Source organism: Lissotriton helveticus, chromosome 12 (genome assembly GCF_964261635.1).
Source record: "Lissotriton helveticus chromosome 12, aLisHel1.1, whole genome shotgun sequence".
Lineage (NCBI taxonomy): Eukaryota > Metazoa > Chordata > Amphibia > Caudata > Salamandridae > Lissotriton > Lissotriton helveticus.
In genome coordinates this window covers 792,709,341-792,728,135 of record NC_136073.1, presented here as the reverse complement: position 1 = coordinate 792,728,135, position 18,795 = coordinate 792,709,341, and the positions used below count along the sequence as shown (strand labels likewise).

General features: G+C 40.3%; 1 protein-coding gene across 1 annotated transcript in view; it reads right to left on the bottom strand.

Annotated features, from left to right (window-relative positions):
* The window catches only part of CD320 (CD320 molecule), a 90,324-nt gene that overhangs the window by 24,733 nt on the left and 46,796 nt on the right, over nt 1-18,795 (bottom strand). Inside the window, exons 4-5 of the mRNA XM_078671611.1 lie at nt 9,554-9,610; nt 4,921-5,069 (exon numbers count right to left, since the gene is read on the bottom strand). Of these exons, the coding sequence (XP_078527737.1) occupies nt 4,921-5,069; nt 9,554-9,610 (206 nt within the window). The remainder of the gene's footprint in view (nt 1-4,920; nt 5,070-9,553; nt 9,611-18,795) is intronic.

The window sequence follows — 18,795 nt, the reverse complement described above, 5'->3', positions numbered from 1 at the left end:
CACAACTTGATTGTAGCAATGTCGTTGGCTCCTGATACTAAAATCTTTGACACCCCAACCTTTAAAGGGCATGGGCAGGGTTCCTTTATTGATCATATATTAATTTCTTCGGATGTTGTTCAATGGGTCTTGTATTTTTCTATTCTCGCTAGCATATACAGTGATCATAATCCCCTTGTTATAGACTTGGGCGGTCCATTTTTTGCTAAATGTCAGTCACGCGTCGATCCTGGCACGTTAAGGTGTGTAAATGGCAGGCGTCGCATTAAATGGTCAATGGTAAATCAAGACACCTTGTACACTAATATAACCAGCGCATGTGAAGCGGAGCTGTCTGTTTGTCTTTCATCTGACTCAAGCCCCTCGAACATTGTGTGTAGATTCGAGGGGTTGGTCGCTAAAATTGGCTCCATGCTCACAGCGCCAACAAAGGGACATAGTGTGAATAACTCTAAATGGTTTGATCATAATTGCTCAAAGGCAAGCAGGGATCTGAAACTTGCATTAAAAACCAAACCAAGAGATCTTGAACTGATCAAAAATCTTCGTATGGCTTATAGGAAAGCAATAGCCACTAGAAAAAAGGAAATCAAGGCAAATGTTATTGAATCCCTCCTAGATCCATCCGTGTTGGGGAATAGCAGTAAGTTTTGGCAAATAATTAACAAACCTTTGTTTGAAAACCCTAATGACACAGCTATTGGAACAAACATCCCAGAGGGGGAATGGGTGTCCCATTACAGTACAATTTTTAAGAGCAATGAGCAACGAGAAGTCTTTGACTTTTTAACTCCAGCTGTGATTCCTTTGTGTTTCACAGTACAAGAGACTGTTAGGGGAATACAGGGTCTTACCTCCAACAAGGCCCCGGGTCCGGATGGACTGCCGCCGGACCTGTTTAAGTCTAATATCCCGCTTTGGGCCCCGGTTCTCACGGCTGTAATCAATGCAGCGGTGACAACTGGTTGCCCAAGAACTTGGGGTCTTTCGACTATAGTTCCCATTTTTAAGTAGGGCGATCACAGTAGCCCGTTATGTTACAGGCCAATTTCTTTATTGAATTCAGTAGTTAAAGTGGTAGGGGGTGTAATTCTCAACAGGTTATCTTTTTGGGCTAAAGAAAACAAAATCCTCTCACCCATACAATATGGGTTTAGACCAGATCACTCGACTATTACGCAGTGTCTGAACCTATACCTTATTCTAAGCAAGTATACATTGGCGAGACAAGGTACCGTTTATATGGCCTTTATGGACCTGTCGTCCGCTTTTGATTGCGTAGACAGAAGCCTATTATGGGCCACTCTGCTGAGAATGGGCGTAGAGAGGAACCTCGTTAATTTTCTCGCCGATCTGCATACAGACACAAGGGCGAATGTCCGTTACTCTCAAGACCTTAATGTAACGGATGAATTTAAAATAAAACGGGGTGTCCGACAAGGTTGTATCTTGGCCCCTTTTTTATTTAACCTGTATATTAATGAATTGGAGGAATTTCTTTTACTTGTAGAAGCAGACTACCCCTTAGTTGAGCGCAGAGGGGTACCTGTACTACTCTACGCTGACGATGCTGTTCTTATTTCCAGAACAGCAATTGGTCTTCAGAAATTACTAAACTCCTTCCACAAATTTATGGAGTCACGGGGTTTAAGTATAAACAACTCCAAGTCCTTCGTTATGAAGGCAGGCAAGGGCATTCTGAAACCTGGCAATTTCAGTATAAATGGGGCAAAAATTCCATCAACCAACTCATTCTCTTACCTCGGGGTTTTGATAGACCATAAGTTATCATGGGGCCCAGCAGTCTCCAAAAAGAAGGGAGAAACTACAAGGGTAAACGCGGCCATCCTTGGCTTCGTAAAAAAAATCGGCAATTGCCCGTTGGCCGCATCGCTTAAACTGTACCAGGCAAAAAGCGTTGCTGTTGCCTGTTATGGGAGCGAGCTTTGGGGCTATCGCAAGGCTAAAGATCTAGAGGTTACAGAAAATAATTTCCTAAAAAAGATCTTAAGACTACCTAGGGGTATTGGGAATTACTCAGTACATGAGGAGTTGGGGGTCCCTTATCTAGGTGACAGATTAGCAGTAAGCCCAATCTTATGTTGGCTGAAATGTTGGTTAAACAATGAAATCCCATTAACACATGCCCTACTGAAAGAAGCTTTACAGTTAGATGGGAGATTTAAGGTACCGTGGATTAAGTATATAAAGGACAGTTTAACGGCAATTGGCCGACATGATCTGTTTTATGCCCCAAACACAATTAGAAAATCTGATGTGAACCTGGTCAAGAATGCCTTAGTTTTGTTAAGATGTACTGACAGAGAAGAGGTTGAGATACAGAAGGTCAGTATTAGGAAACATCTATTGTTAAAAACATGCTTGCAAATAGAACCTTACCTGACATGGCCTATGTCTAGCTATGATCGGTTTCTGTTAATAAGGTTCCGTTTTGACCTCTATCACCTCCTTTTGGCATTCCCAAGTGGCGCCCAGCGGGGCGAAGTGTTGCCAGCTTGTGGCTGCGACGGAAAGTCTCCTCAAGATCTGGCACACTTCCTTTTTATTTGCCCTTATTACTCCACTCCACGGAAATTATACCTTAAACCGTGCCTTAAAAAAATGAGTTTTACACAAATTAAACCCGCACTTTATTACTTACAACTACTGAATATTGACTGTACCTTGTTTATTTGTAATTTTTAAAAAAAAGCCATCTGCTTTAGGAAAAGCATGGATGGCTAACCATGCTGAAAAATTTGTGCTGGTGCTTTTTAAGTCTACAGATATTTATATTTTTAACCATATATTGCCCATGCTTTTATTGCCTGATATTGTACTGTTCACTGTGTCTTTTTTTGCCTCTGAAAATGAATTGTATGTAATCGTTTTTAACTGTGTATTTTTGATGTTTTAAAATGAACTTTTATGATTGTAAAATCTACAATCGAATAAAGATTTTGATGATGATGACTAGTAAATCAATTATAACTCAGAGTAATATCCAAGCGTAAATAAATTAAGACGAAATCTTTGTTCTGTGAAACTGCTAGCATTAACCTATTATTTAAATCCCCTGCTCTGTCATATGCAACTTGCATTCAAAACATCAAAAACATTTCCTGAAACTCTATTCATTAACTCAAGGCCAAAAGCGACAGGTACCGCTCATCTTGTTCCCTTAGATTTGGGCAGCATTTATAAACTATCGACTTTCAGACAATCCACAACTTCTTCTCAAATTCAAAAGCCTCAATGATAACTTCATCTAAATTTTTACCTGTCGGGTTATCATTGAAGATTGGTTTCGAGTGGAGCAGGCGGACATTATGGAGGAAAAGCAAATGATCTGTTCTTTGCAACCATCACCTGCTACAGTCCCCTCAACAACTGCCTCCAGCCATGCCTTTCTTCAACTCAGACTTAAACATCAATTTAGATATCAAAACATGAAGTCATTTGAACTGACATTTTGTCGTGTCTTCACAAGTGGATGCAGCGTCTAGCAGGGTTTTAGAACAGCAGATGCTGCTTAGAAAAAAAGGTTTTCCTACATGGACAATGTAATCTAGGATGCAGACTTGACACACACGTGAACTCCACTGGGCTACACCAATGGCCTTTAAGTCAAACTACCGCGGTATAAATGATCAATGTTAAAATGTGCAGATGCTTGTCCCAAACAAGTACCAATGAGAACAAAAGATCACAATTCCCCATCTACGACTAAATTTCACTTGATGCCGGTGCAAGCCAGAGTTAAACTGGAAACAACTTTTCAGTGTTAAATCACAAGTATACTCCTGCTTTCCCACCAAAGCCTGCAAATAGTTATTACTAATTCACCCTTTCTTTCAAAGAGTTCACTATGCTCAACAACCTTGACACACTTATTACCTGCTCCTCTAAATTGAAGCCACGATTAACAGTTGCCAAATAAATTTCAATTGCAAAGCAAATAGTTTTTTTCCCTCCTGCAGCAACATCAATTCTTAGTACTGAGATAATTAGTGAATCCTCACAAATTTCCCTTAGTGAACTTCAGCATTTAAAACCTGTGAACACGGACTGGTGGAAAAACATGCAGTATATTTGGATACACCTATAAATTTAGTGTGGAAAGCACCGAATTACCCGTGTACTTCCTTACAACACGAGATAAATATTGCACCATGCGATGGAATACTTACCCGCAGTACCGGGTGCAATATTTACCTGATGTGGCAAATAACTGGTGATTGGACTGTGAGTAAACTGTGAGTAAATGCTGGATGGGTGATTCTGCATGCTTTAAAGGAACCCAAAGGAATCTTGTTTTTGACAGAAGAACAAAGAATTAAGACATCCTCTGGTGGAGTTATTAATCTCTGCTAATACAGCTCAGTTTGATAGTCATCTGCGGCCAAATCGTGTGTTTGATCAACTCCTCTTGCTGTACCGGACTGTTGCATTAGTTGAGCTCTGGTGCCCGACGGGATCAAGTACAGATTACCCACTTAAAGTGTCTAGACAAGGCCATCCCTCACTTACAACAGGATTGGCAATGGCCTCACCTTCTCATTTCCTTTGGTCTTAAATCACCTTTTATAAGAGGGTTTCATCCGAATCAGCCCAGATTTTATCCCATTCAATAAGAATAACCATGTAGTGTTTATCCAATCGGTGTTGTTAAAGACAATGCTACTCATATCTTAAGTGGAAATGTACCTTCTATGCAGTTTGTAAATGGATATATTTGGCTTTGTATCAAGAAACCACCAGGTACACTTGGAAGGGTTCACCTTGATAAGTATTATGGTAAAGACCCTTCTTAAAGAGTCTTTTCAGGGGGTAAAACTGAATCTCAGAAAAAAACAGGTTTATTGCATATTTTAAAATCAAGTGAAATTGAACATAGGTACAGTTTCTAAAGCATCTCACCATGTAGGTAGAGTTATTTTGTTTTCGTTTCCATTCTGGCATGAAGCATTTCTTGGATGTTTCCAGTAAATCAGAGTTTAGAAAACTCCACTTTGTGTTTGTTTTACAGCACATTACGACCCAAAAGGCTATGGCGAGACTTGAGAGAACTGCAAAGGAAATCAGATAAAATGCATTTTGATCAATAAATAATTGTTTAGCCATGAACTAATCATTAAAAATAACAATTCAGTTTCAAGAAACCAAGTACCATGTGCATAAATATAGGTTACATAAAAGTAAATACATTGTAAACCTACAGTAAACTACAATAAAAGCAATTAACATTACATTTCAGTCAGGATTCACGTAAGGTAATCCAACGTAATGGGATGCAAGTTGAATAGCAACTCTAGGGCTGCAAGTACAAATATTAAGCTTGTAACCAAAAAAAAGTCAGGACCGTCAGGAGGTTAACTAATCTCCAAATTTTACCGAAACTGTAGTCTATGTCTGAAGCTTTCTGGTCCAGCCCCTACACATCCTATATTGCTCTTCCTTGTATTTGCGGAACAGTAAATACCATTAAGTGCAAATGAACACCATGAAATATCAATACAATGCAATCACAATAAAATCACTCTTGCAAGATGTTCAATAGCAAAGTTGACGTATGCAAGGGGTGTTGCAGATCTAACCATACATGTTCTACACTGCAATAGCCCTCAATACTCTTGACTTCCTTCGCAAATACTTAGAGTAAAGGCACTTGGGTTGGAAGTAAAAATACTAATGCATCTCTGCAATATCCGATTCCATCCACTGCGACAACAGATTACATCAAACTTTGCCTTCATTCTCCGCCCCATCTGCTGAAAAGAACTGACTGAAGCATTTCCTCTTGACTCATCACATTTTACTGTGGGACTGTTTGTTCTGCTGGTCTAGTAACCATGTAGTGATTTCAGTTACTCTGCAATGGTTACAACTGGCATGGATGGCATCTAAACACAATTTAAATGCATCATGAAAGACATTTCAGATCGCTACAAGTACTGAGCCCATTCGCTAGCCAATAGAATGGATCAAGCTGTGGGTTAGTTAAGAAATAGAGATAAAAATGTTTTTATAGCTGGTAGACAATATTAAGATAATAAGAATAACAACTGTAGGATTAGATTTTTTTTTTGTAGTTCACAAATTGCAGATAAGTTTTTTTTTATTGGATGCTGAAAAGACATTTTATAAATTAGGAAAGACTGTTCTTATTTTAAAAGCTTTTCGTTTTCCTTGCGAGATTATTAGGTTATTCTGCAAACTCTATGAAGGTCCGAGGACTGGACTAATTGCTAACTGTATAGATGTGAGCTCTTGCAAAGTCAATCAGGGAAGTAGGCGAGTTTAAAAAAATGGCCAAACGTTTTATACAGCAATGCTCATCGAACAGTCTTTAATACTGTAACTTTGGAGTATATCAATACCTTTGTTGGAACAGTGAAAAGATAAAATGACCAGAGTGAAATAATGTGAACAGATATATGCATTAGGAACTTGATAATTGAATCAATGAAATAATTAGTTTGCAACATATTAACACAAATGGTGTTTATATTCACCATATGGGTTCACTTAAAATAAGTCTATTCACTTAACACGTTGCATTTGTTTATCAGGAGTATATTAACCGAACCCACTTTTGCTCTGGCAGTGGAGAATATTACGGAATAACATGCTTTATTTTCCATCATATCGCCACATGCATTCGACTCCTGCACTGCTCATTATCAACTGCAGCTTGAAAGTAAACCTTTCCAACTAAAGTACCCTTGTTACTCCTCATGCTTCCAGAATCTGGTCTCAACGTAAATTAATAATGCGGATGAAAACTTGGTGCCATGCAAATGCTGCTATTCAGGACTTGCCCATTAAGGGGATCTAAACAAAAGTGCCTGCCGCCACCACACACAGCTCTACAGGATACTGTGGACAAATCATAAGTGATCCCCTAAATTAAGGTGGGAAGGTCAGAAAGATGAGCTGTTGGAGACTGACTGCCTTGAGGTACACTGCACTGGAGACCATCAGCAGAGTATTATACTGCTCAACAACCAGACATCATAACCACCAGATGCCAATGGGCATGCATGGAGATTAGACTAAAGCCTTCGTACCATGATAAATTATGGTTGGGTCTATTAATTCTTGTAATTTCATAGAGTAAAGAGATTTAGGGATTTTGCAGGCTAACTTGAATATGATTTTGCCTTAAACAGAAAGCCATTTAAGCATGCTCAGTACAGAAGTGATGAGTTTATGAAGTATGGTACCAGAGACCAGCCTACCTGCAGAATGAAGAGCAGCCTTCAGCAAGTGTAGTTTTGGAACACACATTTCCATAGTCTAGATTTTCTGATACAACTAAAAACACTTGTAAAATCATGATGAATAAATAATTTGATGTACAGGGTCTAACCAATAACTATCATATTTCAGTGCTGGATAATCTGATTGAAAGCCAGAAATGACCATGAATATGTGCTTCACCTGTAGGTGACCCTGCAAATGTTGGCCTCAGGGTTAGGAGGCACAGCTCTCCATCACAATCTCAAACTCCTTGGAGCTGAATTGTGGGCCATGCTAACACCAGCCTGATTTGATGATGGTGCTTGGTCCTGGCTGCTAAGATGCCACGGTAACATTAGACTACACATATAGGGCCAGATGTACGACTCACCAATTTGCGACTCGAAAATTGAGTTGCATTTGCGACTCACAAATTGAGATGTATAACAGTGTCTCAGACACTGTTAGCGATTTCTAAAGGGGTCACAATTTGCGACCCCATTAGGAATGGCCAGCACTTCCAGGGGTGGTGGCCTGCTGGGGTCAGCAGACCACCATGTCTGTGATTGCTTTTAAATAAAGCAGTCCTTTTTTTTTTATACATCGAAAAATGTAACTTTTCATTTTTTTAAGGGCAGGTAGTGGTCCCCAAGACCACTGCCTGATCTTAAAAATATGCTCATATACTCACAAAGGGTTCCCGTTTGCGAGTGGTTTACCACCTACTTGAAGTAGGTGGTAACCTGAAAGTGTATTGCGGCCGCAAATGCGGTTGCAAAACAATTTTACATGGCATGGTGACTCACTATTAGGAAGGGCTGCCCTTCCTAATAACAGGAGTTGCAAATATTATGCGAGTCAGTGACTCGCAAAATATCATTTGTACAGGACATTGCCCTTTTTTGCGGTCCCAAACTGGGGCATCTCGATCGCAAAAAAGGGTTGTACATCTTGCCCATAGAGCCATTAGCATTAGGAATCTGGTAGCAATCATCATTTTGTCTGGCAACATATAAGATAGTCTGATGATATGATGCCACCTACGTGCAGTTCTACATACATTTGGGAAGCTGTCTGGGTGCACCATTATGACATACAATCATAACATTACAGCACAGAAAGAATAATTACTTTCTTCAAATAATTAACACATCTTACGCCTTAAGGAATAACGATTTCCAAACATTTTTAGAGTTTGGTGCAAATCAATAAGAATACATTTAAGAAGGAGAATGTAAATGTGCTTCTCCAAATGTTCTAGATCTGCTCTAATAAAAGAGTAATAAGATGACCGTTTGGCCTACAATCAATTTTTTATGAAGCTATTCTAATTTACGTCGACAAACAAGTCCTCACTGATTTACAAGTCATGTTTTCAGTGTTTGGAAACCGCAATTAGCTGGTCATGCAAGACAATCTCTTTTGAAGGACGGTTTGGCCTCCCAGAACTTGAGCAGTATCACTAGACTCTCAGATGAAAGCTTGTTGGACATGAATGCTCTATGCTACCTACAGTGGAAAGTATGCGGTAATTAAAGCCACCCATAAGTTGACAAGAATTTGTCACAATATTGCTTCCCGACTAGGCAGTCCATATTCCTCGAGTTGCCCTACAGCCTCCTCCATTTTTCAAAGATAATTATTTCAGACTTGAAAGAATAACTTCTCCCAGATATTTGACATTATAGACCAGTTATACTTGCTGCTCAGCCAGTGTGAGTGTGGTGTGGAATGTTGGTATGAGGTGATGCAGTGGAATGTTAGATGGGTGAGAGAGTCAATTGGTGTATGGGTAGAGCAGCAGGAACTCTGCTCCTGGTGAGGCTCCCTGTACTTCTACTCTTGATCTTACAATCTTAATAAATACTACCTAAGCTACCCTGGAGTTATATCATCTTCTCAGTAGAGCAAGACCCTAATCCCAGCTTTATTTTAAAATTGGTCACCCTAATGGAGGAATCGCTGGCAAAGGCCTGCAGCTACGCCTGTGACCTCCAATGCCTGTATCTGCCAGGCCCATGGGGAGGAAAGCTGGCAACTGATGAAACAACTGCCCTGGGCACTACAGTGACGCTGGTAAGGATGAAGAAGCTGCCACTAGACATGGCACCTTTGGTTTGTGAACGACCCCACTGTCACTATGAAATACTGTCTAAAGTCGAAGGACCTGAACATTCCGACTTGAATTGAAAATGAGTTGTATTGTGGTTCTTTTTGTTAAATACAAATGCTTGATCCTTTTTACTGTAGGAATATATATACAAAATGACTAGTAAACAAAGACATTTAAAAGCAAAATATATCAGCCTACCTGGTACAGCAATTGCCCAGTACAAGGTATTATCACCACCAACAGTAACTAAACTTCCTACAAGAAAAAAAAAGAAATGTGTATCAGAAAAAGATGCATTTTAATTCTGGCCTAGAACCAGCTTTAGTTGTTACACCAGCCTCTTGCAATGAATGAAAAGCAAATTAAAAAAATGCATGTATATATGCATACATCAAAGGGATTTTCGTTAACCCTCTTTATCCACTGGTTTGTCAAGTTCAAGTTCAAGAAAAGCTTTATTCGATTGTTAAAAAGCAATCATAAAAGTACACAAATATAACATACAAAGACAATTTCATAAGAAACACTATATTAAAAACATTACGAGTAATTACATAAAAAAATTACGGAATGACAATCATAAAATCATAAGATTGTAACCATCGTTACTGTGCAAAGTGAGCATTCAAGTGACCATAAGTTTCCTTTGATAAAGCACTTTTTTCAAAAAGGCTAAGATTCTTAGAACACTGTTTTCATTGACTAGCAGCTGTAAAGACAGTAATGCCAGGCGACATTGACATAATCCAGATCTCTTTAAAATGGGAACTAAAAACATCCGCCTTTCAATACAATAAAATGTACAGAATAAAATGACATGGATCGTAGTTTGGGGGGGGGGGGGAGGGAGTGGAATCACAGGGGCAGGGCCGGAGATCGTTTGTCAACCAACACCTACTTGTGGTTTGTGCCCACCTCAACGTGAAGCATAGAGAGATTAGTCAGTCCAATTCGCCACTTTCTCTTTTGCCTGTTATTAGTTCTATTTTTATTGTTCACATGTGCGCTGGAGTGCCACGGTTGGTGGGTCTAATCATTGCCACTGCTTTTTTACTTTACTCATTTATCCTTAGGTTTGCTGTTTTAGTGATAATTTTGTATTTAAACTAGGTCTTCAGTCTACTGTAATTCAAAGCCAAGTATAATACCTATGAGCCAATGAAATGCATATTTTCCTGTGATGTGCATCACAACTAAAAAATACGATGTCTATACCTATTCCAAGTACAGCTGCCTGCTAGGAAGCACCCAAATAGTTATAATAAAGTTATATGCAAGAGTTATTTTTTTTAATGTAAAGTTTTTTAAGTGGTGTTTGGTTTTCTTCGTTTTATTTTGTGGCATACGCTTCCTGTAAAAATATTTGAAAAGTGTAGCCATTACACCAATTTTCGTAGGCCAGACCTTCTGTCTTTGCCACCGCTAATAACAAATACGTTAACCACTAGAATAGTTATTATAACAGTCCCTGGATGCCATATCCCCAAAAAAAAAAAAAGGAAAAAAATGAATTTGTTACTCGTATAAATCTAGTACTCACTGATAGATTACTTCAAATGAAATGTTTTAGTAGAAATCTCCAAGTGACCAACAGTCCTAAGGTTTCTTCTGAAATTAAGAAAATGCCATTTTTAATTATTCTGCACGATTGTTTAAAGTGAGCGTGAAGAGTCGAACATGTGGAAAACCTGCAAATTTTCGTCATTCGAATGCCATGTCTCCAGAAAGCCAACACTACCAATGAACTACTGAATAAGCAGGACTTTCTTCTGAATAAAGCCTACTGTACTTATATGGATCTAATGAGATAACGCATATCTGTTTGGCACTTAATACACTTTTCTCCTTCCACTTGATGTATTCCAGCCACAAAGAAACACAGAGACCTTCTCAAAGCGTTTCCCCTTTCAAGGTAAACTTAAGGAAAGTTTCTTCACCACATATCTTCGGAAACATTTGAAAAGAGCACGCCATGCTAGATCCTCTCATTTACCTAGAAATCCGAGAGAATATAAAGAGGAAACGGTGAGCAAGGAACTAAACTTGTATTTGCATTCTTCAATATCAAGCCGAACCTCTCCCACCCGAATTCTCCAGATTAAGGGTATTATTTGTATGAATTATTATTAAGAAGTACATGTCAATATATAAAAGGTGCGCCATAAAAAATGAGAAATAAAGAAATCAAATTATGGCCCCCCAATAAATTATTATGAAATGTTAACTTCTCAGATTTCTAAACACAAAAATCATAATACAGATATCAAAAGATACAATAACTGAGAGACTAGATTAAGGGTATTAGAAAATGGGTCTCAGGTTAGAAAATTTTAGCAGTATACTTTAGCTTCAAATTTTGGTCGAGTCTAGAAATGTTTTTATTGTACAATAAAAAATTTCTCTAGCATCTGCAAAGAGAAGAGCCTCTCAAGGCGAGATAGGCAGATGCGTGGGTGAGTTTTTGCTCAGCACTATCAAATCTGAAATCAGGATGCAAACCGCTCACTCTTGTAAATGTTACAGGGCGGCATGCCTGGGTTTAAGACCGGTCCAATCATCCATAACCATCAAGCAGTCAATACGATTTCTTGGAATGCATTCCTCGTCTCTGATGTAATCAGTCCTTTGGTTGGAATAAAATCATTGTATGAGCAATGTTTAGATTCAAAGCCGGACAAAGCAGACTAAAATAGTTTAAAATACCGGGAGTTGTAAACTGTATCAGATTTAGCCATTTTGAACTTTGTCTTGAACTGCAGATGGGCTCAATACATACACCGTACATAGTATTTTTTGCCAATAAATGTTATGTTAATGGGCATTTGTTGAGCGCACTGTCACCATGAGTTTCCTGGCGCTGATAGAGAACTGAGACTGTACAAGAGGGGTTTTACTGGGAGTGTGAGAAAAGCAAAGTTTTTAAAGATTTCCTAAATGATAAGAGGGAGTGTGAGGTCTTGAGTGGGAGTGGAAAAGAATTCCATAATTTGGGAGCTAGATGAGAGAAGCTACGGCCGCCTAATTTGATAAGTTTAAACCGGGGAGTGACTAGAAGCTGAAGGTGAGTGGACCTCAGAGTACGGGAAGGGCAGTAGGGGGTAACCAAGGACTTCAAAAAACCAGGAGAGGGGCCAGTCAAGGCTTTGAAGACCAGGCAGCCAACCTTAAAGGCTATTCTTTCACTGACTGGAAGCCAATGTAGTTGATGTAATAAAGGTTTGGCCGACTGCCATCTGGGGATTTTAAATGCCAGTCTGGCAGCCTGGTTTTGAACGATCTGTAGCCTAGACAACAGGGATTTGGAGAGGCCAAGATACAAGGAATTGGAAAAATCCAGGCGGGACATCACCAATGCTATTAGAACTTGTAGCAAAGCTTTAGGTGTCAAGAGGTGGGCCGCTTTCCGTATCCTGTGTAGCTGGAACATGCAGGAAGATGTTACGGCGCTCACCTGGGCCTTGAGAGTGAGCTCAGAGTCGATAATGACACCGAGGCTCTTTACACAGCCAGCAGGAGACGGACCAAGCTCAGATGGCCAATACTGGGGACCCCAGTGGGAAGCGCTTCTCCCAGGGAGGAGGAGCTCAGTTTTCCCAGGATTGAGCTTTAATTGATTTTGGTTCATCCAATGCTGGATGTGTATCATGACCGCCTTAAAGTTGGTGACGGCATCAGGGGAGGAGAGGGGAAAAATAATTTGTACGTCGTCAGCGTAATTGAATACGGTGACGTCCCAGCTACCCAAGGAGTGAATAAGAGGCTGAAGATACAAATTAAAAAGGAGGGGGGGCAGAGAAGAGCCCTGGGGAACCCCACAGGGTGATGGTGCACTGGTGGCACTGAAGGGACCCAAACTAACTGCTTGGGATCTACCCTCTAAGAAGGACTTAACCCAGGACAGGGCGAGCCTGCCGACTCCGGCGGCCTCGACACGGTGGAGTAAGATGTTATGATCCACCGTGTCGAATGCCGCCGACAAATCCAATAGGACCAATGCCTGAGGGCGTCCTCTGTCAGCATTACATCTGAGGTCGTCCAACACGGCGAGGATCACAGAGGTTACAAACAACTTAGCTTGAGTTATTGGAACCTTTCAAGACTTGCATCAAATGAACAGTCCTACCAGTGACTCTCCTATGCATGGCTTACTTTAGATTGTGAGGAAAGCACACATTAAAGCTTCCTCAAGGGGTTGCCTAGACATGTCCTGTCTACACTGCATTTAAATTTTAATAATACAAATTGTAGTGTTTTGCAACAAATTAATAAACAAACTGATACACCGTGCAATCAGAGTAGATAGAGTATTTCATCAGGACAGTCAATATAACACTATAATATCTATCAATGATCCATATGCCAAATTATTTCCACCATCTTCCCCATATTTGACTAGGCTTCTGCGGGCATCCTCTGGCCTTGTAAATGTGTTACCACATTTTAGCGTAATCATTCATAGGCCTCTACCAGGCTGCCACGGAACAACAATGTCCTTTTTTAGAGATCAAGGTTCTCAGATCACCAGTTTGTGATCACCCATCTTTGCCCTTGGTCACTAAGAATCCTCAGATGGCGAGGGAAGGGGCAATGGATCTACAATGTATTAGACGGGGGAAGTCTTGCAGACCAGTATGGTACTATAAAAATTCCAATGGCCTGTGGGGGAAAAAAATACTCCATGTCATCACATCTGAAACATTTGTGGGCAGAAAGTTGCCCAGTTTTCCACAAGGCTCAAGGGATAAAGTAGGAGGCATGTAAGCATTTAATTTGGATAAAGACTCACCGCGAGGAGATAGCCAGCTCTCTGTGGACCATCCTTGTATCAAATTCAAAAAGCTTTATTTCGATATACACTTGTAGTATCATAAAAGCATACATTTGTTGAAAAGCATACATGGCTAAAAACAGATATAAGTCACAAAATGCCGGTGCGTTTCCATTTTAGAAGGAACAAACATTTTAGAGAAAACAGGGGTATTATCAAAAAGTGACAAGTACATTTTTATGAAAACAAGGTTAGATTTACGAATAATATGATCTTTAAAATATTATACATTTAAAAAATTTCTAAAGTTCATATATACATTTGATACTTTACATCGAGTTCCTAAACTTTACCAAAAGTTTCAAAAATTTGGCTAGAGTGTGGGCCACTTCCATTGTTTCCAGCCGTTGTAGTCTAAGAAGAGCATTTCTACAAGACCGGAAGCCCCACTCCTTGAGAATTGGTTTAAGTAGGATCTTTCTTGGAACCTGATAAAACTTACAGAATAAAATACAATGCAAATTGGATTGAGGGGCGAGATCATCACAGGGGCAGGGCGACATTTCTCTCGACCAGTCATTACAGACTGGGAAAGTAATTAAACGATAAAAAGATCCCAATCTAAACCTTGCAAGAAGAATTCTGGTATAACAGTTAGTGTCACTGGCAAGGTACAATTGCAGGCCCTGTTCCGTTGTAATTTGTTGGTAGGCTAACTCTGATTTTTTACGTTTTTCAGTGGACCATCTTTTATTCGCTAGGTGGTCCATAGCCAATTTACGTAGCACTTTCCTTGGCATTATTTCCATACTAGATGGATTCTTAAAAAACTCAGGGTGGCCAATCTCGGTCAACATATTTTCCACAAAAGACAGCCATTTAATTTGCTTTACACCATCACGGTGTAGGCATCCGATATTATATTACGATTAAAGACTGTCTCTGGGGTTAGCCACAACTTATGCCATAACAAGATGGGCTCTGTCATTATTATATCGGAGATATAGGGGAGAACCAGTTCAATGTGTACAAAATAACTAGCTGTCGATTTGGGGACCCCCAGGAGGTATCTGAGAAAGCAATTTTCGGTTTGTTGAATTGAAATTGAGGTATCAATCCCCCAGATACCAGAACCGTAGGTGGCCGTAGCTACACATTTCGCCTTGTATATTACAATCAACTCCTTAACGGGTCTACCCCCAATTTTAGCCGCAAAATTCTGCAAAGCTCCGATCGCCCTAGAGAACGCTAACCTTCTGGCTTTAATTGCTGTATGCCAGGAACACTTCCTGTAAAAAGAGATCCCAAGATAGGGAAATTGATCTATAGTCTCTATCTTTCTACCCTCTATAAAAATGGGACAAGGTATTTTCTTTGTTCCTTGTCGGCCAGACATGGAAAAGGTTTTTGATATATTAACCTTAAGTCCCTTTTCCCTCATAAAAAGTGTAAACTTTGAGACAGCCCTTTGTAGGCCCAGCCTGGTTTGGGACATAATAGCGGCGTCGTCCGCATACAAAAGGATGGGGACAGGGTGGCCCTGGGCTAAGGGGTAATCATTTTGGGAGCTCTTAAGGTGGTCGCCAATCGCGTTTATGTAGAGGGAGAAGAGTAGGGGGGCTAAAATGCACCCCTGTCTCACCCCCCTCTTGATGGAAAATCTTGACGAACACTCCCCTCGTTGTCCAAAGCGCACCCTTGCCCCTGCATCCCTGTAGATTTCCTTGATGAAATTAAGGATTGAAAGGTCCAAACCCAGGTCCTCTAGTGTGGACCATAACTGATTGTGATCAACACAATCAAAAGCTGAGCTCAAATCAATAAAAGTAATAAAAAGGTTCCCTTTCTTAGCTTCGGTGTACTTAGAAATTAAAAAATATAAATTTAGACTCTGCTCAACCGTACCCATGCCAGGGCGAAATCCATACTGCAAAATCGATAGGATATTGGCATCCTCAATCCATTGTTGCACACGCTTTAAGATGATACGGCCAGCTACCTTCATTAGGGCATCGAGGAGGGAAATTGGACGATAGCAAGATGGATCATGTCTGTGCCCCTTTTTAAATATAGGGACTACTATCGCTTCAGACCACGTTGCTATAAGTCCATGGGTGTTAGCACCATTCCGCACGATGGTTAATAAAGGGGCCCAGAGATCGATTTCAGCTTTAAAAACGTCAATTGGTATCGCGTCCGGGCCCGGTGCCTTGCCTGATGGACTTTCTCTAATGGCCAGAGTGACCTCCTCGCAAGTGAAAACAATATCCCACGGGAGGGTTCCCGGACAGGATCCAATGTTATTACAGGATGAAGTAAGAGCCGGGAGAGATAGCTGAGAGGGGACTGAGTTACCATTCAAATTTTGAAAATGGGCCACCCAGGTATCCCCATTTATTGCTATATCGATCATCTCGGGTTTTTTTCCCCCGGACAAAGGGGGCATTTACGGCCTTCCAAAAGGCAGTTGGATCTCTGTTTTCAGAAGAAAAAATTAAAGCTTGCCAAGCCTCGTGTTTCAGGGTTTTCTCCCTAATCTTAATCGCACAGCGGTACTGGTGTCTGACCTGGCGGATCTCACCTGGGGATCTAGGCGTGGCATGTAGGGCCTTTTTTAGGGATTTTAGAGCAGATGTACAGTTCTTATCAAACCACCCTTTGGGTTTATGAGGTCCTGTTTTGAACTGGCGGGAGAGTAGAAGTTTTAACGACTCTTGTATCTTTAGAAAGGAATCCAAGATTTTTAAAGGAGGTTCTGAGGGAGATAAACAAGTGTCAATCTCTTCCTTTCTTGCAGTAAATAAATTGTCGAGGAGCACCGCGGGATCAACCTTATCCCATTTGAGGGTGTAACCGTTGGTACGCCCAAGGGAAATAGGTTGCTGATAGATGATAGAATTTTCCCTAAGTGCCTGCTTAGGTGAGGAATTATTAATATTAAATGCTATTGCATAATGGTCGCCATAAATATCATCCAACGTTTTCCATGATGAGAGTAAATAAGCATGTGTTTTAGAAAAAAGCGTGAAATCTATCACGGTATTAGAACCTCTCCCATGAAAAGTTGGATGAAAAGGTATGGGTGGTGAGCATAAATCGTTTATGTAAGACAAGTTAAAATAAAAGAAAAAATTATTTAAGATATCCCCTGTTTTGGAGTGGGTAAAATGGTTCGGAGTGTCATCCAGAGGGGACCCAAGACCACAAATTCCCTTCGGGCCATACTGGCAAATATTACAATTGAAATCACCCAGCCAAGCGAGGACACACTCCCTGCCTATAGATTCTTTTAGTGTGACAATTGTGTGACTTAGTTCATTTAAAATTCGTTTCAAATTTTCTGAGGCCACATTATTATAAAAATTCACTAGGATCAGATTAAGTGAGTTACCCCATCCAATCACAACAACCTGGTAAAATTCCGTAGGAATGTATTTCAACACAGTAAGTCCACTAGAGATACTAACATAGACGCATAAACCACCCCTGTTTCTTCCCTGATTACTTACTAGAGCTGGTGAATGGAAGGTCTGAAACCCAAGAAGATGGACAGGATTTAATGCCCATGTTTCCTGGAAACATAGGATGGTATAACTATTCACTAAATCCAACCATGATTGGAAACCAATTTTAGTTGCAAGGCCTGCCACATTCCAATTAAGAACCAAGTTGGGGAAAGAAACAGGTATGTGTGTGGGATACTTGGACACAACCCCTTTTTTCCCCCCATAGACAGTAGAACATGATTTAGGAGATAATACAGTGTCATGGTTCCCAGCATCCCCCACTAAGTTAATTTCTAATTGGTTAGCAGACGGGGTAGGAAATTTTCCAGGAAAAAGCTCAACAGATGTGATTGTGCTAGCAGAACTATTATGTGATAAGTTACACCCTGCAGAGCAATCATTTTTCTCTTCATAGTGAGATGAATTTAACACGATATTTCCCATTTTAGTAGAATTCGAGAGCTCAGGGCCAACCCCTAAGCTCACATTCAGATCTAATTGTGAAGGACAGTAATCCCCCGTCGTGACTTGTAGGGGCTCAGGTGGTCTACTAGTGGGAATAGGAGTAACAATAAAGAGTTCCTTTGATGTTTTACAATTGCTCGCGTACTCATGAGTGCTTCCTACTTGGAGAGCGGATGAAACGAGTCATTCATTTTCATCTAAACCAGAGAGGGGATCAAATAGATTGTATAGTGGACTATTCCAATACGCATTTGGATTTATGGGGTGATAACTGTTACCAGGAGGAAGGAAGAACCTATTTGGACGTTGGGGTGGGAAAAAAGGGGGAAAACTGTTTGTTTGCTTTCTTGAGACAGTAGGGTGAGAGTTACGATAGGGAAATTGCGGAGGATCATAACGACCCAGTGTTGGTGGATAATTGAGAGGCGTCATCAGAGCTTCAGGATAAAAATAGCTCAGGTTACGAATGATACACGTCCCTCACTTCTCCCTGGAAACCAATCACTGATGTGCGTTATAACTCTGTGATCCCTAAAGTTAACTATCACCACATCCCCCTCAATATCTTTAGGTCGAGGACCCACCCAGTTACACCGTCTTACAGATATTATATCTCCATTTAAATGTGGTGGGAGAGGTCTGTTATTTCGTAGCCAATAAATAATTTTGTTTTTAAGACTAATATAGGATTCTGAGATTCC